Consider the following 25,590-nt stretch of genomic DNA (forward strand, 5'->3'; position numbering starts at 1 on the left):
AAGCCCTTCCAGACCATTAATTAAAACAGTTAAAAAAAATTACAAAAAGGTGAAAAATAAAACAATTAATTTTCTTCCCCAATACTTATGCCTTTCTCTTGAATTTAAAACAGGCATTTAAATAACTACCATATTTTACCAAATATGGGAACATTAACTAAATAATCAGAGCAACAAAAACTGGGTAACTGTCCCAACTGCAGGTAATTTTTCAGGGAAGGCTTGTCTTTTCATAACAGAGAGTTAGTTCAGGTCAGATGCCATGTTGATAAAAGTTAAAAGTAGGAATGTGCATTTCCAATTTCTGTTTACATGGAGAGAGGCTCAAAGATGCAGTATAAAATATTTTACCATATACGGGGAAAAAGGAAAAAGGAAACATATTTGATTTAAGTGGGAGACTACAGAAGGATGGAGAAATGCCCAAAATCAGAAATGCTCAGCCTGTGAAAGGATCTGGGGGAGAAGGCAGGGCTTAGAAACAAATGCAAATCAGTACTGAATTTCTCCTGTTGCTCAAAAGGGTTTCACCCTAGGAACAATGTTGGGATGACTCCATCTGCTGGTTAAAGGAAATACAATTTAAAATTGCTATCGTAAAAATAGTTGCTTTGATTTTTTAAAAAAACATTTCCAAAGGATTTAGGCAGAATACTACATTATCAGGAACTATTTATACCTTTTGCCCCAATTCTGCAAAGACTTATGCAAGTGCTTAACTCTCCATAATGAATAGTTACATTTGAATTAATGAGACTACTCACAGTGCATAAAGTTAAGCATGGTCAAATTAATAGCTCTACTCACAGTGCATAAAGTTAAATGAGTGTAATTCTCTGCAGGATGAGGGCCTAAGGCAAAATTTTACTACTAGTGCCCTGAGCCAGTAAATATTCATGAGACACATATGTACACAAACAACAAATGCAATACAGACTATAAGAAACTGATCACTTAGCTAAACTTGAAGAGGAAGAAAATTCAGGCTCAGAGAACGAAATGTAAAATATACTATTGAAAATAATATTGGTACCTCTGCTTCTTCTACCTTTATAAAATTTCATTAATGCCTGTGGATGTCAGATGCAGTCTGAGACTGATGCTTGAATTATTTTTCATAGAAATCTAATAATACTTACTTGTGTTTGGTCATCTTTTGATCATAGCAAAAATGGCTCAAGAATCTAGCATAGTATAAATGCATAACTGCATGCTCCTTTCCCCCAATGTACAAATCCACAGGCATCCAATAGTCAGCCAAGGCTTTATTAAAAGGCCTAAAACACAAAGTAACAGAAAGCATACATTAAGTATAAAGCAAAAGGAAAAAACAGCTTTACTGGAACATCTCCAATAAAACTTGACTAGAAATAAATGTTCACAATGAGCTGCATGTGCATCTTAAACTACATTCTATTAATTTTGCTAATGGCTTAAATTCTTATTTTTAAAAAACAGTATTTGACTTGGTTAAATTACAAAAATCCGTGTGAGAATTTTTAAAAGCTATAGACAAAGATCCACTAGAATATAATTTGCATATAATATCTTAGATGTATGACTATCAGTTCACATGTACCACCTAAAAACTAAAAAAGTGCTATGGAAATATGTGCTCGATTTCTATGGAACTTTCATAACTGGGTTGTGGTAATCTGTTCTAGCCTTTTGTGGTTACAAATTGATATTTTGTGGGAAAAATATATAAAATGTATATATATGGCTATATATTATTCTCCAAAATATATAACAATAAACCAATTTTAAAAATATCGGAATGATTTCATTTATTTATTTAAAATTGAAGGTTTGTGTTGCCACCATTAGAGGGCAGCATGACATTTATTATAGTGTTTAAAAAGCATATTCTGAATATTCATTTGGGGCATCATAAACTGAAACTTTAAAGATACTGTTTTGGTTTACACCACTTCAAGTAGCTATGTCTCTTCAAGGCATGTTTTATAGCCCCACTCTTTAGCAAATGCACCTATTGGACTACCTCAGCTTGTATCAGAACTGTGATTTTATTTTGTTGTACATTAGTTATGCTTCCTTAATTAGAGATGAGCCTGGAATAAAACCATGGATCAAGACTTCACATGTCTATAATGTAACTAGTCACAAACCCAAAGTTCTAAAATGCAGATCTGAGCTTTTCTTAAGTTCATTGTGTCCAGATTTGGTGTTTGACCCACAAAAATAAGGGTTTCTCTATATGTTGTTTAACTAAGGCCTTATCTAAACTACAAATGTGTTGGGTGTACAGTTATATCAGCCCCCTGGTGTAAATGCAGCAGATGCCGACAGAAGGAGGTTTTCCGTTGGCATAGTAACACCACCTCCAGGAATGATACTAGCTCTGCTGACAGAAACACTCTACTGTTGGCACAGCTGCATCTACACTGGGTTTTTTTGTCACATCACAGCTACATTGGCTAGGGTGGTATGTTTTTTTCACACCTCTGACTGACACAGCTATGCTGACAAAACTTTGTATAGCATAGAACTGGCCTAAAGGTATGATTTTAACTGATTTAGTTAAACCTGTGCAAAATGATATGTGGGCATTCTTATTTCAGTATAAATCAGGCTTATTTCGATTTAATTCACGTCCATTAAGAACACATTTAAGCTGAAGAGAAATGAGTGTGTCTACACAGGGGTTTGCACTGGTTTAACTAAACCAGTAAAAGTTCATGGGTAGTCAAGGCCTTAGTTTGAGCTATGAATCCTGTTCAGAATGTTGTTCTGGGTCAAGTTCTATTTAAAATATATTATTTCTATAATTTAATTAATTTATTCCAAGGATGTTACTTAATGGTACATCAGTGCACATCCAGACTGTGCTCAGGGGACAAGCACCACCTGTAGCAGAAAGACAACTGGGACCAATAAATGGAATCCTCTCCATATCCCCAAGTCTTTATAATCAAAACTCTTCATCAACTCCTTTTCCTCCCTCACCAAGAGAAGCAAGTGGATTTCTTATTATCTCATGTCAGATAAAAAGCAGATAACCGAAACAAACATGTAAATAGTTTTAATGATGGAGTTTGTCTTAAAAAAAGACCCACTGACCAGGATCCTTTTAATTTTTTTATTTTTCTTAAAGTAGGCAATAATTTTCAACAAAATGTCTCTCTCCGCCACCCCATGGAGGTCAGATTCTAAATCAGAAACCTTGGCATGTAAAACAAGACAGACCCTAACAGCAGGGTTTGCCTATCATAGGATCATCACATACTACAATTCACTGGACACACTGAAGCCATTCTATCAGACACTTTCCATACATATCTGTGTGAAGACTTAGTAACCCAAACAGTGATACTTCTTATCTAGTTTATGGCTAGCCTTTTGCCTACAGAACAGCTCATAAAATATTCAAGAAGCAGTAATCATAGGCTGACTGTCCAGCAACTGCAGACAGCAATCTAATCTGAACAGTGTATAGAAAATATATTTTAAACTGTTGAGTCAGTCTTTGCGCAGCCTGCTTTAATGCTGGGTTTGACAGAACCTCCAGGACACAATCAGCTTTGCTAGTACGATAGAAGATGGAGTAAGTAAACAGATAAATAACTTTGTCTATCTCTCACTCTGCCCTATTTTATAGTCACTAATGTACAGCATATCAAGAGTTTCCTTTTGTAATACTGTATTTAACTGAAGTAGTAACATGGCAATTAGCCACTATGATGATACTTTATTTTAGTTCTGGACCTAAATTAGCATGACTTTGGCTAGCCTAGATTGGAGGTTTTCTTAATTTCGGTCTCTGGGGGAAAATTGCTTGATTTCTCACTTCTTTCCTTCTCAATCAGCTCTTGCCAGCTGAATGCGTTGCTATAAATCCCAGAAGCCGGTTAGCTATATTCTTAGATAGTGGCAGAATGTAAGCACACCAGTAACAACAAAGAGAAAATTAAAGGCTTTGTCCACATTACAGAAGTTACACAGGCTGTTTCTGCCTTAGTTGACGGAAAAGCACCTGATGACCACATACATAAGAGACTTGGTCTACTGCTGGAGAGTAAGCAATCAGCTTAAGGAGTAAAACCTGTGGATCACCAGTTGCATGTAGTCTCGCCCCTTTCATGTCCCATTAGGGGCTGATAGCCTTATTCCACAGTTCAGAACAGTTCCCAAGGCTACTCTAGCTTGAGTACGGCCAATCAGCATGCAGAGAATCAGGAACTCATAAAAGGGTTCCCAGACAGTCTCCCATCTTGCTGCACCCAGCAGACAGAAGAACTACCAGAGCATCTGGCTGCTTGTTTTTTCTTTTCTTTCTACTTCTGCTATGTAAAACAGGTCCAGGTTACATGAAACCCATATGACCATGGTCCTGCCTGCAAGCTGCCTGGATGCCTTACCTATCAGAGTTATGAGGATCAGTGTATCTCAAGTAATACCAAGATGAATCAACAAATGTATCCATGGTGTCTGTTTCCCTCTTTGCTGTTCCTTTGCACCTGGGGAATAGAAACATTTTCAGCACTCCTAGATGAAAAAAAAATACATCACATGCTGATTTTTTTCACATCTTGAAGATATAAAACAAATGCTATGAAAGTCCAAGAGAAAGGAAAAAGTATTTTGCCATTAAATAGAAGGATAGAAAGATACTCAAAAAACAGTACATTCTTCTGGTACTATCAGATAAATCATTCATGACCACTTCCAGTAGAAAGAGTATGGTAGGTTGCATTTCACTGGTTCTGGTTTTATAAAATGGTTTGTTTTTCCTGATTAGTTGGGATTCCACTTATTTGCAGGAAAAACAAATTTAGTTTAATTCCAGTTTTCATTGAGAAGGATCATATCTTTCCCAGTCATAGTAATATTTTAATTCATGATTACTGCTAGAACAAATCAATATTTGCTAGGTATTATATTGAAGGTACAGACTAAAACAGATTCAAAATGAGAAGTTAAATGCTGGAATAGTTTTTCCTTTCCCCATGAATAGAAATAATTTGATCATGGAAACAAACAGCAGGAGGAAACTTTTTTAAAAGTAGGTTTGCATTTATTGCAACTACTCAGTATTTAAGTATGTATCTGCTAAAATAAGGATAAATTTATAACACAAATGAAATTTTGCAACCTGCTGCAAACCTGTGTGCACTATATATAATATAAAGAATGTCAACTGGCTGTTTAACACTTACAAAATTGTAACGCTAACCTGTTACGGTGCTTGGAAGCTTCAGCTAGCACAGCACGAGACTGCCTGCTTGATAGTGTAAACCACAGACAGCATATAAAACAAGCTCTTCAACAGGAACACTAACTTCCTAGTCACTGCGGGATATGGTGAGTCTTTGGTCTATAAGACCTTTATGTGACTTGGGTCCTGAATACCTAAGACACCCTCTCTCTGCATATTTGCTATAGAATTTCCGGTCATCTGAGGCATGTGAGATGCATGTATTTAGTGGTAAGTATCAGAGGACTTATGTCTGAGTGTGATTAGTGGAAAGCCTTTCCTTTCCTTTCTCAGATGACTTAAACCAAGTTTGCTACCCTGAAATGCATCGTACAAGGCAGGGGGTTGGACTGCTGTGGTGATGTCAGGTTAGCAGCCCAGAATTTTTACTTGATAACTGCTATCTCATGCTCCAGAATCTAAACTTCCATTAAAAAAAGTCTCTAGCCTTTACAACTGTGGAGTTAACCTCCAAAATGTGAACCAAATGTGAGTTGATACAGTCACATCTGCCTGAGTTTGCAAACAGTCTGAAACATTCATCTCAATAGGATGTTAATTCTGAAACCAATGTCAACACTTTTTTAATTGAGCAAAACAAATAAGACAGGAGAGAGGCAATTACATTAATATCTGCATAATTCACCCTGAATGGTGCCTCATTCTGGCAACGTGAGTAGGTGAGCTTGGGTTGCAGGCACAGCTTAGGGAAGTACCACCACTTATTTTTTCTCCAGTCAGATCTCTGTGCAAGGCCCATCTCTTTTAACAAGCTTTTACTTGTAGCCTGATAACTGCAGCGGAGGCATCTTGTTTCTAGCTGACTTTTTAGTTTAAAGAGTCAATTATATTAAATACTGTACATGTGCCCAGAGACTAGAATAATAAGTTTATTACAAAATAAATAAATATTGTATTATACTATAACAGAATTGTCTCAGCCTATCAACTTCTGGGATACTTTACATAGCAGTTATGCAATTCCCTGCACCCTAGTTGGCTATGGCTCATTAACTAGGTAAATTCATGGAGGACAGGTCACCCAATGGTTATTGGTCAAGATGGTCAGGGACACAACCCCATGCTCTGGGTGTCCCTAAACCTCTGATGGCCAGAAGTTGGGACTGAATGATAGGAGATGGATCACTTGGTAAGTTACCCTGTTCTATTCAGCAAAGAGTACTGTGGCACCTTATAGAATAACCACTTCGTTGGATCCCACGAAAGCTCATGCTCCAATACGTCTGTTAGTCTATAAGGTGCCACAGGACTCTCTGCTGCTTTTACAGATCCAGACTAACATTCATTCCTCTGAAGCATTTGGCTATCAGAAGACAGGATATTGGGCTAGATGGACCAATGGTCTGACCCAGTTTGGCCTTCTTATGTTCTTAACATAGTGACAGCATGCAAGCCACTACACTCCAGCTACTGATAGCCTACAGCTAGCCATGCAGACGGCAGACATTTGCCTATTCACTGAATAATTCTTAACTACTGTGAAGTCATTATGCACATCCTTCCACACATGACTGGTTACAGCTTCAAAACTACACATCTGTATGTCCACAGACAGAGTCACCTCAGCTTCCTATCTCTATTCATACTGTTAATCCACCTAATCCCAGCTATTAAATACTGCATGTAGATGGAGTATATAGTCTAGAGGAGATCAGAACTAGTGTTCCCTCTTCACAACAAAGGCATTTCAACATTTATATCAGTGGGAAGCCTGGAGTGTAGGCAACAAAGACATTGCTGAGAGTTTTACTTCAATATTACAATTCATTTAGTCAGACTGCCTTGAAATATCCATATTCCTTAACAAGTTACTGTGCAGTGTTTAAAAAAGACTACCTGAAATGACATTTTCTTTGCAGAAATATGCAGATGTATGTCTTTCCTTTACTCAAAATGTATATCATCAACAAGTCAAACATGTTTCCAGTGAGCCACAGAACTGCCCTGTATAAGCCACCTAATTACAAATGAGAATCACGCTAATACTCTAACTTTCCAAAGCAACAGATTTACAGTTTCTGTGTTATGAAGCATGAGAGACTGACAATGCCCTGGTCGCTGGGCCAGCACTGCTGACAGCAGGGTTTCACTATATGCCTGGAAAGGAAAGGGTTTCTATCAGGGATTCCTCGGGTTCTCTTTTTTCCACCTGCAGAAGGTGAGCACAAACTCCAATGTACCCAACACTCAACCAGCTCTGGAGACATCTTGTTTTCTCTAATGAATGCATATCTTTCTAAACCTGAACTACATGCTTCTTCTTAAAGAGCTGGGAAACAAACTGTATGACCAAAAACTGAATCATACACCTATTAACTCCTTCAACCTGAATTATTTGCTGCCATGTAAAATGCACCAGGCATGTAAACCTTTATAAAAGATTCTACTGCAGTAGCACCATCTTATCTCTGTTGTTGGACTTATTAATTAATTGATCAATATGTTAGTTTCCTTAACAAAAGCAAATGAAACAACTCAATATACCCTACAACCTTTGCTTTAACTCTGCTGTTGAAAGAGAAAACAAATCTTGCAACAGATGAAGTAAGCAGTACTATAAAGAAGTGGAGAAAGAAGGAGAAAAAAATATTTTATTTTTTTCATTTTCTTTCACTTAAAAAAGCTGAGCTTTTCCTTCAGTAGGTATTTATTAAGAAAAAGAGACTGTGTTAAGAAACAGTAAGAGGCCATATTATGGCAAGAAGAATTATAGCAAGTGGAGAGTATATATTTGCTCACCTTGGACATGAACAGTTCATCCACTCTGGGACAGTTTCTAGAGGGGAGGCTCCCTTTCCTGTAAAGGTGGTTATATTGGGCAACTTCACAGGTAAGTCCTCATAAGGCACAGGGACTGTGCCACAGGTCTGGCAGTGGATTATGGGAATAGGTGTTCCCCAGTACCGCTGTCGAGATATTAACCAATCTCTTAACTTGTCACTTGTTAGGTCTCCACCTACTCCTTTATTTTTGGCCTGCTGAGTTAGGGCTTTTAAAGCTTCCTGCCTAGTCATGCCTGTGAACTGATAAAAAGAAAGACTGATAATTAATATATGCTACTATTGACAATGTTGTAGTAGCCCCATTATGTTGTTTTTCATATGCATAGTACAGAAACTCAACACTCAAACTCTGATGGGACAGAGGTTCCAAGCATTTTTGAGGTTCCCCATTTTTTTTCTGGTTTATGCCCATCCACCTTCCAGTCTTCCACATGTCAATCACCCTTCTGGTCACCCTTGAAAGCCTATCAAGATCACTCCCTTGATAGGCTGAATGGGTCATTGCTGAGGAAGGGCCTGTTCAGCACTCCTGGCCTCTGTTGGCCAGATATCTGCAGTTAAGGTGGCTTCTCCTTACTGCAATGCATCCAGTATATTGGAACTTCAAGGCAGACATTGCAAGAGTATGGGTGGTAAATCAGACCTTCCCTCACATATTCATTCTTGGTGGTTTTATACTTCACTTCTTCATATATTTTAAACATTCAATATCCCTCCCAGGTTAGACAGACACAAAACCTGTCTCCTATTGAACAACAATCGCCTCTTCCTCAGATTAATACATGCAGACTCTCAAGAGCTCTTCAGCGTTAGTTTAGGGTTACATCCTTACACAGCCATGAAGCTATCAAATGGCCCGTAATAACATTTCCAGTGAATACAACCAAGGAGACTAATATATTAACATTTTACCTGAAAGAACAACAAATGTGTAAATGAAAAACGGGAAAAAACATCAAGTCATTTTCATGATGGAATTTATTATTCGTTCTCTATTGTAAAATTTACACTACTATAGCATTTTTGTTCTTTCAGGTATGTAAAATTTTGAAGACTAAGCCTTGAAAACAAAATATTTGGCATTTTCCAAGTAGTGGGTTTTAGTATGCACTATCACTGTACTTTAGAAAGAAATGCAGTACACGTGCACCAACCTCTCCAGAGTTGACGAGGTTCTCTAAACCATCTGGTAGTGTTTCAATGATTTCAGAGAAAGAGAGACCCAGATTCTGAGCAACAGCAGCATCTTCTGGATTAATACTAGGAATTCCTAGCCATGGAAGAGGAAAAAAGTCAGTTTCATAATTGGCTAACACATGGCTGCTCCTCATAATTTTTTTGAGGAAAATATTTTCATCTATTGGTACGTATTTACTTCTTTCCAATGGCTTTAAAAAGACATTGGCAAGTAAAATGTTGCCAAAATTTCACAAAATTGATAAAAAGCTTGTGAAATTTCAGTGACAACCGTTATAAATAAAACATTCTCTTATAGTGTTTACAACCCAAAAATCATTATTACTGTGCTAGCTCAGGAGAACCTGAAAGTGATTGGGTCTGAAATTGACTAAAAATAAAACTGAAATTGACTAATCTGTTTTCATTTACCAAATTGAGAGAAATGCAAAAGCTAAGCAAATAGCAAAAATACATAGTAAGTTGTTATAAAATAACTGAAGGTGTTATTGAAAACAAAGGTAAGGTTTTTAAAAAAAGAAAATGACTTAACTTGACAATGTCCTTCAACACTGCTGACCCTTCTTTTTAAAATCTCATCCTTTGCTATGACAAAGTCATCTCCAGTAATTCCAATTCAAAGTAATGTCAACCTTACATTCAGAATAAAGCTAGAGAAAGCATTTCTTACTGCTGCCAGAATAAGCCATTCTGTCAGAATATTTAAGGCCACCGATGACACCTTTTCCCACTATGCCTTATTACCTGGGACATTCACACATTTTGAATACAAGTCTTTTCTAACCCACACAGAATTCTTTTTATTGCTGCCACTTACCAATATCAAAAAGTGATGTATTATTTTAAAATAACCCTTGTTTCACAATGCTACTGCCTGACAGCTGCAATCTGTTCAGCAGCTGCTGTGTTTCACCTACAAGGACAGCATTCTGGTGGTTAGCTAAAAAAATCCCCATTTTTATTATACGTATTTATATTCAAATATACAATTATATGTTGTTTGACATACTATATAACACGATGACTTCTCGAGGGCTAATTTTAAAGAGTTAAGGAAATTAGTTAGGGAAGTGGATTGGACGGAAGAATTACTGGATTTAAATGCGGAGGAGGCCTGGAATTACTTTAAGTCGCAGCTGCAGAGACTGTCGGAAGCCTGCATCCCAAGAAAGGGGAAAAAAACCATGGGCAGGAGTTGTAGGCCAAACTGGATGAGCAAGCAACTCAGAGAGGGGATTAGACAAAAGCAGAAAGCTTACAGGGAGTGGAAGAAAGGCAGGATCAGTAAGGAAAGCTACCTTGGTGAGGTCAGAACATGTAGGGATAAAGTGAGGAAGGCTAAAAGCCGCATTGAACTGGACCTTGCAAAGGGAATCAAAACCAATAGTAAAAGGTTCTACAGCCACATAAATAAGAAGAAAACAAAGAAAGAACAAGTGGGGCCACTATACACTGAGGATGGAATGGAGGTTAAGGATAACCTAGGCATCGCCCAACATCTAAACAAGTACTTTGCTTCAGTTTTTAATAAGACTAGTGAGGAACCTTGCGATGATAGAGGGATGATAAACGGGAATGTGGATATGGAAATGGATATTACCGCAACTGAGGTAGAGGCCGTACTTGAACAGCTCGATGGGACGAAGTCGGAGGGCCCGGACAATCTCCATCCGAGGATATTAAAGGAACTGGCACGTGAAATTGTGAGCCCGTTAGCGAGAATTTTTAAGCAATCGATAAACTCGGGGGTTGTGCCGTATGACTGGAGGATTGCTAATGTAGTTCCTATTTTTAAGAAAGGGAATAAAAGTGATCTGGGTAATTATAGGCCTGTTAGCTTGACGTCTGTAGTATGTAAGGTCTTGGAAAAAATTTTAAGGGAGAAAGTAGTTAAGGACATAGAGGTCAATGGTAATTGGGACGAATTGCAACACGGATTTAGTAAAGGTAGATCGTGTCAAACCAATCTGATCTCCTTCTTTGAGAAGATGACGGATTACTTAGATAAAGGAAATGCGGTAGATATAATTTACCTAGATTTCAGTAAGGCGTTCGACACGGTTCCGCACGGGGAACTGTTAGTCAAATTAGCAAAGATGGGAATGAATATGAAAGTTGTAAGGTGGATAAGGAACTGGTTAAAGGGGAGACTCCAGAGGGTCGTATTGAAAGGTGAACTGTCAGGCTGGAAGGAGGTCACTAGTGGAGTCCCTCAAGGATCGGTTTTGGGGCCGATCTTATTTAACCTTTTTATTACTGACCTTGGCACAAAGAGCGGGACTGTGCTAATAAAGTTTGCAGATGACACGAAGCTGGGGGGTATTGCTAACATGGAGAAGGACAGGGATACTATTCAGGAAGATCTGAACCACCTTGTAAACTGGAGTAATAGAAATAGGATGAAATATAATAGTGAAAAGTGCAAGGTTATGCATTTAGGAATTAATAATAAGAATTTTGGATATACGTTGGGGGCGCATCAGTTGGAAGCGACGGAGGAGGAGAAGGACCTTGGGGTACTGGTTGATAGCAGGATGACTATGAGTCGCCAATGTGATACGGCTGTTAAAAAAGCAAATGCGATTTTGGGATGCATCAGGCGGGGTATTTCCTGCAAGGATAAGGAGGTGTTAGTACCGTTATACAAGGCATTGGTGAGACCCCATCTGGAATACTGTGTGCAGTTCTGGTGTCCCATGTTCAAGAAGGATGAATTCAAACTGGAACAGGTTCAGAGACGGGCTACAAGGATGATCCGAGGAATGGAAAAACTGCCTTATGAAAGGAGACTCAAAGAGCTTGGCCTGTTTAGCCTGGCCAAAAGAAGGCTGCGGGGGGATATGCTTGCTCTATATAAATATATCAGGGGGGTTAACGTTAGGGAGGGAGAGGAATTATTTAAGTTTAGTACTAATGTAAGCACGAGGACGAATGGGTATAAACTGGATATTAGGAAGTTTAGACTTGAAATTAGATGAAGGTTTCTAACCATTAGGGGAGTGAAGTTCTGGAACAGCCTTCCGAGGGAAGTAGTGGGGGCAAAAGACTTTCCTGGCTTTAAGACAAAGCTTGATAAGTATATGGAGGGGATGTTATGATAGGATCGTTAATTTGGGCAATTGATCTTGGATTACCACCAGATAGGTCTGCTCAATTGTCTGAGGGGAGATGTTGGATGGAATGGGAACTGAGTTACTGCAGAGAATTCCTTCTTGGGTGCTGGCTGGTGACTCTTGCCCACATGCTCAGGGTTTAGCTGATCGCCATATTTGGGTTCGGGAAGGAATTTTCCTCCAGGGCGGATTGGCAGGGGCCCTGGAGGTTTTTCGCCTTCCCCTGCAGCGTGGGGCACAGGTCGCTTGCTGGTGGTTTCTCTGCAGCTTGAGGTCTTCAAACCAATTTTGAGGATTTCAATAACTCGGTCCTGGGATAGGGGTTGTTATAAAATTGGATGGGTGGGGTTCTGTGGCCTGCCTTGTGCAGGAGGTCAGACTAGATGATCAGATTGGTCCCTTCTGACCTATGAGTCTATGAGTCTATGTATATCCTTCTACGTTAATTTGTTTTCATTTTGGGGGGTCAGTTCTATTTTTTAAATAAGTCTGCATTAATAGGTTGGCCTCCATCAGCCAGAACAGCAGATATATTGACCAATCCAAATGTGAGGCTAGCTTTTTTCCTTCCTATTCTTGGAAACAACTGTTGATCTTACAGATCTAGAGGCTCTCAAAAAATGATTTAAAAAACCCAGCCACCTTAGAATTATCGCAATACAAACTTGAATTAAAAAATCACATACACCCTTACTCAGCTATGGAACTACCCATTATGTTAAATATTTCAACTGTGTCGATATATGGAAATACATAAGCAGATAGCTAATTGCAAAACAAAAGAACAAACGAAAAAGAAACCAAAATGTGGAATCATATGAAACTCCACAGCAGAAGCTCCCTATTGCCATTCTTAAACCCCTATTAAAGCATGGTATATCGGTATCTTACTAAGTCAAAGAATCCTCTGCAATCCACCACAGGTGGTTTTACCATATGCTGCACAAATAGAGGAAAGCAGCTCCCACATTTTAGTCTATTTTTCTTTAGAGAAGATGACGATGCCACTGTCCTCTATTAAAACTCAACAGTTGGCATCCAGCATTTCCTGGGAAGATCTGGGAGGTATCCAGCATACATAAGACCAAAGTATGTGCCAGTGAACAAAACAAAGGCTTGTCATGAAAAGTAATATTAGGGAAACTCAATTATTTGGCCTCTCCTATTCCAGAAATTGCTTTGATATTCTTTGGCTCCCAAAAATACAATGATGTATTAGTTATTTACTCCTTGGAGATTAAAGTGGAAGTACATGACAAAAATGTTGAATGGAACTGTGTTATATCAAATCTTCACTAGGAGTCAATAAAGAATATGACACATGGAAGTCATATTAATACCAATGGTATACCACCCCCAAACTAATAAAGATGCAGTAAAATATCCTATCAATACTCATACAATATTTTAAAAATATTTTTAATTGAATTTAGTTCTTATCAAAAGTTCTAGATTAACAGCCTAATCCTCCCCAGGACATAAAAGCAGAAAGGTGCAAAGAAAGTAAATTTCAAGATAACCTATTAATTTAAAAATGTCTGTTTGAAGCAATTTGTGTATACAAAGCAACTCAATACATACACAAACAAGCATGTGCTAAAATTCTGAACATGCAAATTTGGAGACTCTTGAAAATCTGGACTCCTCCTAATAAAACAGCCAAGTTTGTTTAACATCTTGAAGAAGATGAATACCTTTAAAAAGTTACAAGGCTTTGTAACTCTGGCTGGCTTTGCAAAGGCTGAGAGGGGGATGCCAGAAAGGAAGGCATTGATTGACTCAGTGAGAAAGACAGAGAAAACACAGGAGAAAGACAATACATGGAATCTTTAAAATTATAAAAAACACTTTTTTGGATTAAGCTGAGTTAGGTTTTTTTGTTTGTTTTTTAAATCTCTAAAAGAAATTGAAAAGATTCAAAACACACTTTTTTTTTGTTCCCTTCTGTCTTTCCTCCTCAATGTCCTCCCCTACACTTGTTCAGATTCATCTTCCTAACATGTATTAAGCTTTTACACTTTTTAAGACTACCTAAAAAATTTTTTTGTGAAGGAAAATAAGATGAATAAGATGAAGGTAAAAACAACCTAAAAAAATCTCTCACTTTAACAATTCATATCACTCACCTACATTTTACTGATTCTAAACTGGCCATAATAATACAGTCTATTATATGATTGGGCTAACGAGTTCCAACCCATGCTGTGAAACTCATAATACCACAGCTAGCAGGCTAGTCACATCACTTGATTTATTCATCCATTTTTCTAATAACTGTTAATAAAGAATTTCTAAGAAAATTCAGCAACTTATAAGAACATAATGAACTTAAAAACTGATTTAACAAGAACCCACCAAGAGGAACTCTGTATTTTATTATTGACTTTTTGTTCAATCAGAACTCTGAAGTGGCCCTTGTTTTCCAGAAAGCTGCACATTTGGGCTAATATTCCACATTTGCCACTCAGCCTGGTCATGCCCTATAGGGTAGCATACATAGGCTCATCCTCCCCAGGACATAAAAGCAGAAAGGTGCAAAGAAAGAAGCAGAAGAGAGTCTAGGAGAGGTAGCAAGGCAAGACAGAGCTCAGAGCCCTGTGGATGGTACATTCAGGTTCCCAGCTTTGAGATCACTGACCATGATCAAACACAATTATTGTACATTCTGTATTATTTTATTGATATCAAAACAAATACAACTAGATAAAGCCAAATTTGGATTGATAGTTTGATACATTTATTGAAGTAAGGCAATTTTTAAGATATCTTCTTTTGGGACGTTCTATTGTATGGTAGGCATAGCAAAACTACACTGCTACGAGTCTGATCTTTGGCAAATATTTTTTTTGTCAAGCATTGATGCTGTTCTGTTTTGGTATGTGTGAGAAAGAGACACACTCATATTCACGTCTTGTATTATAATTCTTAAGAGAAAATGTGGAGGTCTTCAAGCTTGGGGTCTCACTACAGTCAACTTTTAATTTTATTAATTTTTTATAATATTTTTCTCTTTCATTACAATATATTACCCTGTCTCTTTGTATTCAGACCTGTAACAAATTCTGCGTAGCTACCTTTCCTTTCCCTTTCCCTTAATTAGGAAGAATATTGCCTCTAAAGGCCCTAAGACAGCCATTATCTTCCAAGGTTTACAGCAGCAGTTCTAGTGTTCCAAAATGGTAACTGAAAAACTTCAATGTTGCTCTTGTATTTTTAAATGTCACTTACCTATTTTAGTATCAATATAGCCCTCAAAAGCTGATTTTGCAGAGATGACTATAGGAACCTCCTGGTTGGTAAGTAAGTTCACTGCTGTCACTGACGTAAGGCAGTCTGCAAATACATGTAAAGATCACAATAATTAAAATATGACACCAACAGTGCTAAGAATCTCACTTATTAATATGCAAATTTCTGTGCTTTGCATCCTAATTTCTTATGAAGTAACCCACTGAATCAAAGTACTTTCTTTGTTTAAAGGGAGAGGCTCAATTTAGAATCTAGTCAATTTCAAAATATGAATTTAAAGCTGTTAAAAGCTTCTGTAAGTCCCACTGCCAAATTTTGTGATTTAAAAAACTGTTTTTTTTGTTCCCTGATGGCATGTGAAAGATCCCCACAAATAAAAGAAACTAACTCACTATATAGTAGAAACAGAGGAACAGACAATGTGCAAAGAACTGATAAATGTACAAAGTAAACCAAGTGAAATACATTATTGTTCTCCAATTTCTTTCAGGGTTACTCATTTTAGAAATTAATTGAAACAACAGCTAGTACAACAATTTCAGACCAAAGCATTATTTTGGCTGACAATGACCCTTTAAAATAGTAAATTCTAGGGCTGTCAATTAATCTGAGTTAACTCATGCTATTAACTAAAAAAAAAAAAAATTGTGATTAATTGGACTTATAACAATAGAATACCAATTGAAATTTATTAAATATTTTGGATATTTTTCTACATTTTCAATATTGATTTAAATTACAACACAGAATACAAAGTGCACAGTGTTCACTTTATATTATTATTTTTGATAATGGGGGAGAGGGATAGCTCAGTGGTTTGAGCATTGGCCTGCTAAATCCAGGCTTGTGAGCTCAATCCTTGAGGGGGCCATTTAGGGATCTGGGGCTAAAAATCTGTCTGGGGATTGGTTCTGCTTGGAGCAGGGGGTTGGACTGATATTCTGTGAAGTATTGCTATGTGTTTGTTACTGAAATATGTGGTAAGTGGGAAACACCCACAAGTAGCTTTTCAGTGACAATAAAGAACTGATATGACAGATTTACATCAGGACCGACCAGATGTGTTGATGGCCCATCAATAAGAATCAACTGTCCCAGAGACTCCTCAGAGAGGGCATGTGCCAAATGGGGGTAACCTAGCCCCCCCCATGTCACAAAGGCTGGTGCATGTCCACTTTCCTTTGACGAAGTGGTGAACTAATTGATGAGCTCGTGCTGTTCAAGAGGAGGTCTTGAGCTGTATAAAACGGTACATTTCTGGGGTGCAAGTCTGGGGAAATTCGCTGGGGCCTCTCACTGTATAATTCATGAGTGTCTTACAGATCATTCATGCAACTTAGCTGGGTGTGTCCCTGCATGTTGTTGACTGAGGGAGCACAGCACCTGGAGGGGTTTTGCTGCTTGTCACTAGCACACTGTAAGATACAGCCCAGGGAGGAGAATTAATGGGACACAGTGGTCTCACAGTCCAGACTGTACCCCGAGGGTGCATCACAAGGTGTGTAACTATTTCCATTTTAAAGGTTCTTTTCAATTGCTTATAACTTTCTCAAACTTTCATCATTCTGGCTGAAATTTTCTAGATCTGGTCTCACAGGAGGGTGAATTCCTTTAGGCAACTTGAAGCAACAATTGTTCAACTATTTTTGTGTAGGAAATGTGTAAAAAATACACTTTTGCCATTATAAAAAAATAACACGTGATCTTTACTGCACAGCTTTTGCGCTCCAGTCGTCTGGCATAGGAATATAAAAGTTGGTAAGGATGTAATCCCTAGGATGCAGCTGTGCCCTTCTCTGGGCCAGTGAAAATCTGTTTTGATTTAGCTGAGTTATAAGAGCTTAACATGCATTTCTCACAGGCATAGTGGTTTTTAATCATACAATAGAATCCCTCTGATATCCCAGCTCCAGTTTCTCCTGGCTCCCATGGAAGAGGCTCGGGATAACCAATACCTTTCAGCCCCAGTTTCTTCTGATTCAGTATGAAAAATATCAAGGTTGTAAAAATGAACCATTCAAGTCAGGAAGTACTTTAACTCTGCTCCCTGCGCATTTATATTATGGCATCATCTTTAATTACATGTTCACCTTATTTTTTTTCCACTGATTCCTTCCTCATTCCTTGCAGAAGTTGGAGAGTATGAAGTTAATGAGACAGTGGGCCACACATTGAGCAGCAAAGATAAAAATAATTCTTGAACAGCTACCTCATTCTCTGAGCCAGGTATTCTGTCACTGAATGAGGTGGAAAAAGTAGTATGCAATTATGATATTAAAGGCACAGAGCAAGATTCTCTGGCCAGCTCTGACCCTGTGCACAGTGGCGCAAAGGGGACGGAATCAGGCTTATCTTTCCTGTTGGGGATCTCTCCCATGTGGGCAAGTCTCCAACAGCTGTAAACCTGGCATAGCCAGTTCCTATATCACCCTCCGTACAGCCCTCAGTGCAGCGAGCATGTCACAGGTGGGAAAGAGTAGCTGAAATGCACTGTGCTCCAACTACCCATAGAAGGCAGATGGCCCCTTAGGGACTACTGTGAGCTGTGAGAACTTAGAGTAGCCCTAAATCTATACTCAGGCCAGACATTGGGAAGAGAGTCAGGGAGATATTATCTGTTCCAATGAGCACGAGAGGAGCAAAGCAGAGGATTTGACCTTATATTATAAACACATGTGCACAAGATAAGATTTTTTCAACTTAATAAAAATATAAGTATTAGCAGAATGAAGTAGAAATAAAATACGTATATTTTGTACTTAATCTGCTTTTTAAGGCATCCTGATTGTGAGTTTCCAAATGTAACAAAATAACAGGCCATACCTCTACTTAGCCCAGGTGAGTGTGGTGTTTGTTAAGAAGTCAGTTACAACTCTCTTACTCTGGAGAACAGTCTGTGCCAGCTCCAGAGTAAGTCAAGGCCAGCCATGGAGCTGCTCTAACTTACTCCACTGGGATGTTATGGCAGCTGACGATCAGTGTGCCAAAGCATATCTTAGCCTGCTCCCTCCACACTCCCATCTTTTCCCACATGCCCTCTACACCCCCGGGATGGGGTAGGGCAGAATGGGGAGATATGTGTGGCTAACTCTGCCAGCTTTATTACAATGAGGAGGCAACAATCCACCAGGACAATTTTCCACTGGGCAACTACAACCAGAATCTGGACATGGTAGAAAGGACCCAGAACAGAAACAGGGATCTGGCCCACTATTTTCATGCAACCAATTGTATTCTTTAAAGGTTTATCAACCATTATAATACTAAGACTAATATTCCAGACATTGTCATCCCACTGTCCTTGAAGTCAGGGCGAGGTAAAATGATACTACTTGACATGTACAAAGAATCAAAGGAATTGTTTCTCCTTAACAGGAATTTTCAGGTTCATGCTTCCCTTTTTTTAACATTAGTCTCTAAAACTATCACAGTTCCAGAATAAAATAAAAACTGACCAAAAACTCACCTTTGCCTGGGATAAACTCACTCTGCAACACTTCCTTCAGACTACTATTTGCATGCAGTAGTCTATGATCAGGTAAAACATATAAGTGGGAAGCTCCATAAATGGCTTCAGGTGTATAGGTATAGGCAGCTAGCTTCTCTCCTGTTTCTTTGCCATTAACCTGATAAAGAGCAGAAAGTATTCCAGAGCAGTTTTATTACTAATTTTCTCCATTAAAATGACGTTTTTAATATTTCCTTCTGCTGTGACAATTGGTCTATAACTTGCCTGTTTAGGAATATATCATGGAAAGTAGGTCAAATTGTTTTCAATAAAGAATGTTATAAACAGGAGCAAGAGAAACAGACAGACAGACTAAATTAGTCCAAACAGAAACTCACACACATATTGATATAATCCAAGGACTGTTCAAATTATGTTTGTTAAAAGCATATGGTATGGAGCTGGAAGTTAGTGCACCAAAACTGCTGCATCAGATATTAGGCCTAATGGTGTACAAATCATGTGGGGTTGGGCTATTCCATCAATCACTCCTTGTTAAAAGAAACAGACTTGGGGGGGAGGGGAGAGAAAATAGAGAAAGAACTGACAATATGAAATAACAGAAATGGTGGCTACTGAAGTAAACTTCACCTTCATGGCTTCCACCTCCACAATCTCTTGGGACCCCAGGCCTTCATTATCCTAATTCTGAGATGTCCTGACCAGACTGGGTTAGAGAAAGGGACCCAGATAACATCGCCACCTCTACTGGCTCCAGCTGACTCCCAACCACCACTTAGGATGAAAGGGATTGGACTTTAACAGGAGTAGCAGCAGAAGCAATAACTCCACCCCATCACAACTAACTTCTCTTTTACCCAAAAGGATAGTTATTAACACCACGTAGGACATTGTCAAACAAGGCGTTTTTTTCCATCTAAAAACTCTCTCTAGCTAAAGGAAATAAAGGATATTGTTAAAATGAAAGCCTTACATAATACTTCAGATTTCAAATGCTTTAGCTATTTTTCCTTCTTTTCTGTATCTTTAATAAAAGGTTACAAGGATTTTTAATGGTTGCTGTGGTAGTAAGTTGGCCGAGGTCTCCGTGTACCAAACCGAGGACCGTTTAACGCTGTTTATTGTTGGACAGAGACTGGGGTTATGTGAAAACCTTTGGCCTATATAGTCTATCTAACTTAATACAATACCACACCTTCCTTTCTATTCACATTAAAGGCCCAATTAATCCATCAGATACACAAGGATAACACCCAATATCACAGTCAGCTGTGTATTTGAGGCAGCCTTAGAAGTTAACTCTCCAGAGCTCTAATCCTGACTAAGACACCATCTCTCTCTGTGGCTCTGGAAAAGAGAATTTTCTTGCCTCTGTTTCCCCATCTATAAAATAGGGATAATCATACTTAAGAACCTCTTTGGGTATTTAGTCTTATCCAGTGCCTACACAAGTCAATGGGAGCCTTTCCATTCACTGCAATAAGCACTGTATCAGACCTATTGGTTGAATATCACAGTTAATGTTTGCAAATCACTTTAATGTATTATAAGTAAATGACTAAATGACTTTATGCATGGTAAGCATTATTCAGGGACTGGTGTATTCTGGGGCTACAGAATTTACCATGAAAATCTATCCCTTGCCACAGACTTGTGATCCAGAATCTAAACTTTCATTTAAAAAAAATTATGGCTATGGCCCTAGTGGTAGTGAAAATAATCTTATTTTTCGGAGTCTGCAGTCATCCTGTGACAACAGTTCTGACAGAAATTATCCCATTATTCATCTAAATGAGGCGCTGAATCTGAAATCTAAACAGAACTTTAAACTGTTTCCATCTCCAGCCTCCCCACTGACATTTCTACAGTGAAGTTAAATGCTGCAGATTTTTGTACTTACAACGCATAATGAAAACTGGAAAAGATGGCACAATATGAAATAAATTAAGTGTAATATATGACTAACACTGGGAACACTGTATATTGATATTTATTTTAATATTTTATTAATTAAAATCTATTTTTTAACATTTAAATTAAGCTACTGCAGAATTGCTACAGAATTTTGTTCCAGTTAAATGCTTTAGCACATGGAGCCTCAGAGGAAATTTTCAAGTGCACATCTAGGCATATATTTACAGAAGCCTCTGACTAAGGTGGCCTGTTTTTCAGATGTGCAGAGCCCCTTTAAGGTATTTCAATTTAGGCTCCCAGAAATTAAAACACCTAAAGTCATCAGTCATTTATGAAATGTTAGGCCAAAGCAATTAGGCACCTAACTCTCACTGAAAGTGATTGGAAGCTAGGTGCCTAACACCATTTGTACCTTTGAAAATCTCTCACTTGATCATCATCAAAAGTCATTTCACTTTTGCATCTTTCCAAAAGGATGTCATATTCTCTTTGTTCTGTGGACAGAGCACAGGGCAAAGTGTATCTGTACTTTTCTTAAGTTCTCCTTACCTACCTTCCTCTTTTATCCAGCACTTTTCTTTAGGTTCCTCCGTATCTAATTTTCTAGTTTGCATTGAAATTTAGTACTTACAATAAATAGTACTATCAATATAAAGAGGCTCAATTTAGCATAGATTTCCCAAGAGGGGAGTTCTTCCATTTCCAGTGGAGGAAAAGAAAAAAAAACAACGAATCTCTTACTCCTGTTGCTCTACACTGATATCTACGGGGTTGAGAGGTATATGTGTGCATCCTCAACAACTCTGTTGCTTTAAAAAATTTCTGTGGTCATGCAGGTTGGCAGGACTCAATGTTAGGAAGGAAAACAAATATTGAGCAAAGGAAGATTCTGTACCCAAAGCATTTAACCAAAAATAGTTTTAAAGACTCAACAGCAAAATACTACTGGCTTTTCTTTAGTCCTACTAAGAATTAATAATAGTTTCATGTGATTTTTGTCCCAAGAGCTAATAATCACTCTAGCAAAAATACTTATACTTGATGCAGCTGGCTTTTCTTGGGAATGGTTGGAGATGAAATAACTACTACGTTAGATCTGTATAACTTCTCAGCACTCGTCTGTGGACTTTGTGGACCCTAGGCGACACAGACAGAACTGAACAGCTACAGGGTTCCAAACTGCTGAACTCATACAACAAATTTTGAATTAGGATTTCAGTTTCTTGCTTTTTATACTAATGAGAAGCTACTAAAATTTTACTACTTTTGTCCCATGAATAAATTCCAGTACAATGAAGAACTGGAGCTTTTAAATGTGACGCATGAAGCTTATATGATCATTACGAGAACACTCAGAAACACAGCTCAACATACCTCTCCTCTTTGTTTTATCTTAATCCTACATATCTGTTTGTTACTCCATCCAGTGATTAAACATAGTCTCATAACGTTAGCTTCCCACTAAACCTGATATATTTAAGTAATCTCACATCTTAATTTGCTTTGGGTTAGAATTGTGAATTCTGATCAGCCACAGATTTGGGTTATTAAGTAAAAGTTCACTTACAAAAATACTAAGGTCTGCCACAATCTTTCTGCAGGAAATCTTCAATGAGCTTTGAATGTTATAGTGCAATAACAATAAAAACAATGCAAAATGTTACATTTAATAAACTATATATATATATATATATATATATATATATATATATATATATATATATTATATATATATATATATTATATATATATTTGTAAAACAATATGTAATACTATCCTTAACTTTCAAAAGTCTTCTAGATATTAAGAGAAATCCCATTATGCATTTCAGTCATTTTGCATAATCCACACGAAGAAAGGGATGGTCAAATTTCTGACTTACCTTTAACACGAAGTCAAGATAACATCCAACACAATCACCTATCCAGTTTGCTTGCATTTCCTTTATACCATACCACTCAGGGAGATCAGACAAAGAATCAAGCATGGCCTGGCACAATATAAAGGAGGTGTCAGCAACTCTAACATATATATAAAACCATATACATTAACACTTTCAAATTTAGTTACATAAAGGGGCAAAGCAGTAGAGCTGCAGGAGTAAAAACATGAACAAGGTGTTATTCTACTATAGCTCCTCCAATTTCTTATCTTTCAAGAACTAGTGGAACACGGCAAAGACCAGAAAAGTGGTGCATCCTATTGTTTGAGACATAGCTTCCTCATGGGCACAGTCTTAAACAGTGAAAACAGAAAGACTAGGAAGAAAAAGTAAACAAGGAAAGATATTTTAAATCTGTGTTAATTGTAGTCCTGATCCTGAAAAACGTGCATGTGATTGGTCCTGTTGAACACAACAGGGACTGTTTATATGCATATGTGTTTGCAGGAGTGAATGCTATTTTTAGACTAGGTCTCTGGCCAATAGCTTGGAAACTCTATACAGATAGGTCACATTTATTTATCCAAAATTCTTCAAACTCAACTAATTGTCATACTATAACAATGAGGCTGATGCTGTCCATCAGTTTTACATACCTTATGAGATTTTTATAATTTTATTTATATTTTACCTAGCACAATAGGCCCAATTCTGAATGGGACCTCTGGTTGCTATTGCAATACAAATAATATTAATTGACAATAATGGTGTATATTAAATGTAAAATGTTATGTTAATACAATATTACGGATAAGATTCTACCCACACAACAAAGAAGAAATTCACAGTGATAGTTCCCACATTATCCATTATTTTCTTCCCATCCATAATGTAGCAGTTTGCATTACTGTAACTTGTATGCAGTCTGTGTACATTTATATAGCGAGTTATAAACATATTGCTTTCTTAGTTTACGCACTCAGGCACACAAACAGCATGGAGCATTATGATTGCTGTTGGAAGCATTGCTTTAAATCCGCTCACTTTGTCTACATAATTTGAAAAGTTTTTTTTTTTAAATTAAAGAAACACAAAGAATTTAAACAAAGAATTTTAGGGGCGGGGGTATAATGGAAACCCCATCTCAATCTATACTTCATAAGATTTGACATTTTTGCTAGGAATATTCCACCACTGTCCAAAACTTTTACCTTTTACCTTGGCAGAAATACAGCTGGAGGCATGAGTCAGACAGAAAGATAGTTGATACAATGTTCAGTACTTAATTTCTAAGCAGAGGAGTCCATATGCTGTATCACTTGCCCTTAAGTTGCACAGCTCCAACATGCAACATGAAAGCCTTTTATTATTTTGTTAATTTACAATTGCCAGGGAGCATGGATCATTCATACTATATGTCACTAATTAGGCCCCACTTCATAGAATATAATTACTGAACACACAATGTGCTCTTTTCAATTATTATATTTTAATTATACTAAAAATATCCAAAATTATATATTTAAAGCATGTTACAAATGCTAGTTGCTGGCTACTAATGTTTTTACTATGATTCACTCTATGATTCACAATATAATACATTTTTGTCATCCACACCCCATAGCTACATACTGTTTTGGATTATTATTCCTTATTAGATTAACCTTCTTTTACATCCTCAACTAACTACTTCCTTTTCTGCTGATCTATAGATATAAGAATGCCAAGCTGCTGCCGCTGCTTTTTAAAACAATAATGTAATGACTTTAGTGGAATATGAACCAATAATTCCCTTTATTGTTCCATGTTCTGTTCTAAATGTTCATGTTAAGATTATTTACCTTGCTTGGTATCCTGTTCCCTTGAGTACTGGGCTCTATCTACAGTGAATACTGAGTGCTTACATATAATAACCCAATGCAAGAAATGCAGAGGACAAACCAATGAGTGGATTTTTTTTTTAATAATTATATATATTTTATATAAATACATTTTAAGAGCGTGCAAGTAGGTCAATAGACACCTGACTGGCTAGTCAGATACTGTTCTGTTCAAAATCCACTGTGTGACTACTAGGATTTTTTTATAATTCGAGTGTTGCCCGTAACTCACGTCCATTACACACACACGTGCACACACACACACACACTCAACTTGAGTGTGGTAGTACTTTTAACTTGAGTTGGCTGGCCCATCAGAAAATATAACCTACAGATCAGGTTAGCACAATTCCTCATCTGATAATCACTTTGTGTAGCTAATCCAATCACTCTGTGCAGCCTAAGTGTTATTATGCAGTGTAGAAGGCCTCTGTGGGTACATCTACACTGCAATAAAAGACCTGTGGCATGAACATAGCTGGCCCAGGTCAACTGACTTGGGCTTGCAGGACTTGTCCTCCAGACTATACAACTGCTGTGTAGATGTTTCAGGCTGAAGCCTACGCCCTGAGACATTCCCCTCTCACAGGGTCTTAAAGCCTGGGATTCAGCCCAAGCCTGAACATCTACACTGCATTTTATAGCCCTGCAGCCTGAGGCCTGTGAGCCCAAGTCATCTAACCTGGGCTCTGAGACTCAGTGCTGTGGGGTTTTTATTGCAGTGTAAACGTACTCTGTGGTATGTCTACACTGCAATGTAAGCTCCGGGTTAGCGGGACTCAAGTCAGCGGAGCCTGGGTTTGAGAACCCCGTGCTTGAGCATCTACACTGATTGCCAACAACAGGTTAAAAGTTTTTTTAACCGAA

At 37.8% G+C, this 25,590-nt stretch overlaps 1 protein-coding gene across 5 annotated transcripts in view; it reads right to left on the reverse strand.

Annotated features, from left to right (window-relative positions):
* The window catches only part of LARS2 (leucyl-tRNA synthetase 2, mitochondrial), a 113,916-nt gene that overhangs the window by 33,114 nt on the left and 55,212 nt on the right, over positions 1-25,590 (reverse strand). For all 5 annotated transcript variants that reach the window (XM_030551158.1, XM_030551161.1, XM_030551159.1 and 2 more), the window contains exons 8-14: positions 22,844-22,951; positions 19,045-19,204; positions 15,558-15,662; positions 9,174-9,289; positions 7,976-8,259; positions 4,380-4,478; positions 1,140-1,277 (exon numbers count right to left, since the gene is read on the reverse strand). In XM_030551158.1, coding sequence (XP_030407018.1) covers positions 1,140-1,277; positions 4,380-4,478; positions 7,976-8,259; positions 9,174-9,289; positions 15,558-15,662; positions 19,045-19,204; positions 22,844-22,951 — 1,010 coding nt within the window. The remainder of the gene's footprint in view (positions 1-1,139; positions 1,278-4,379; positions 4,479-7,975; positions 8,260-9,173; positions 9,290-15,557; positions 15,663-19,044; positions 19,205-22,843; positions 22,952-25,590) is intronic.

This window comes from Gopherus evgoodei, chromosome 2 (assembly GCF_007399415.2).
Source record: "Gopherus evgoodei ecotype Sinaloan lineage chromosome 2, rGopEvg1_v1.p, whole genome shotgun sequence".
Lineage (NCBI taxonomy): Eukaryota > Metazoa > Chordata > Testudines > Testudinidae > Gopherus > Gopherus evgoodei.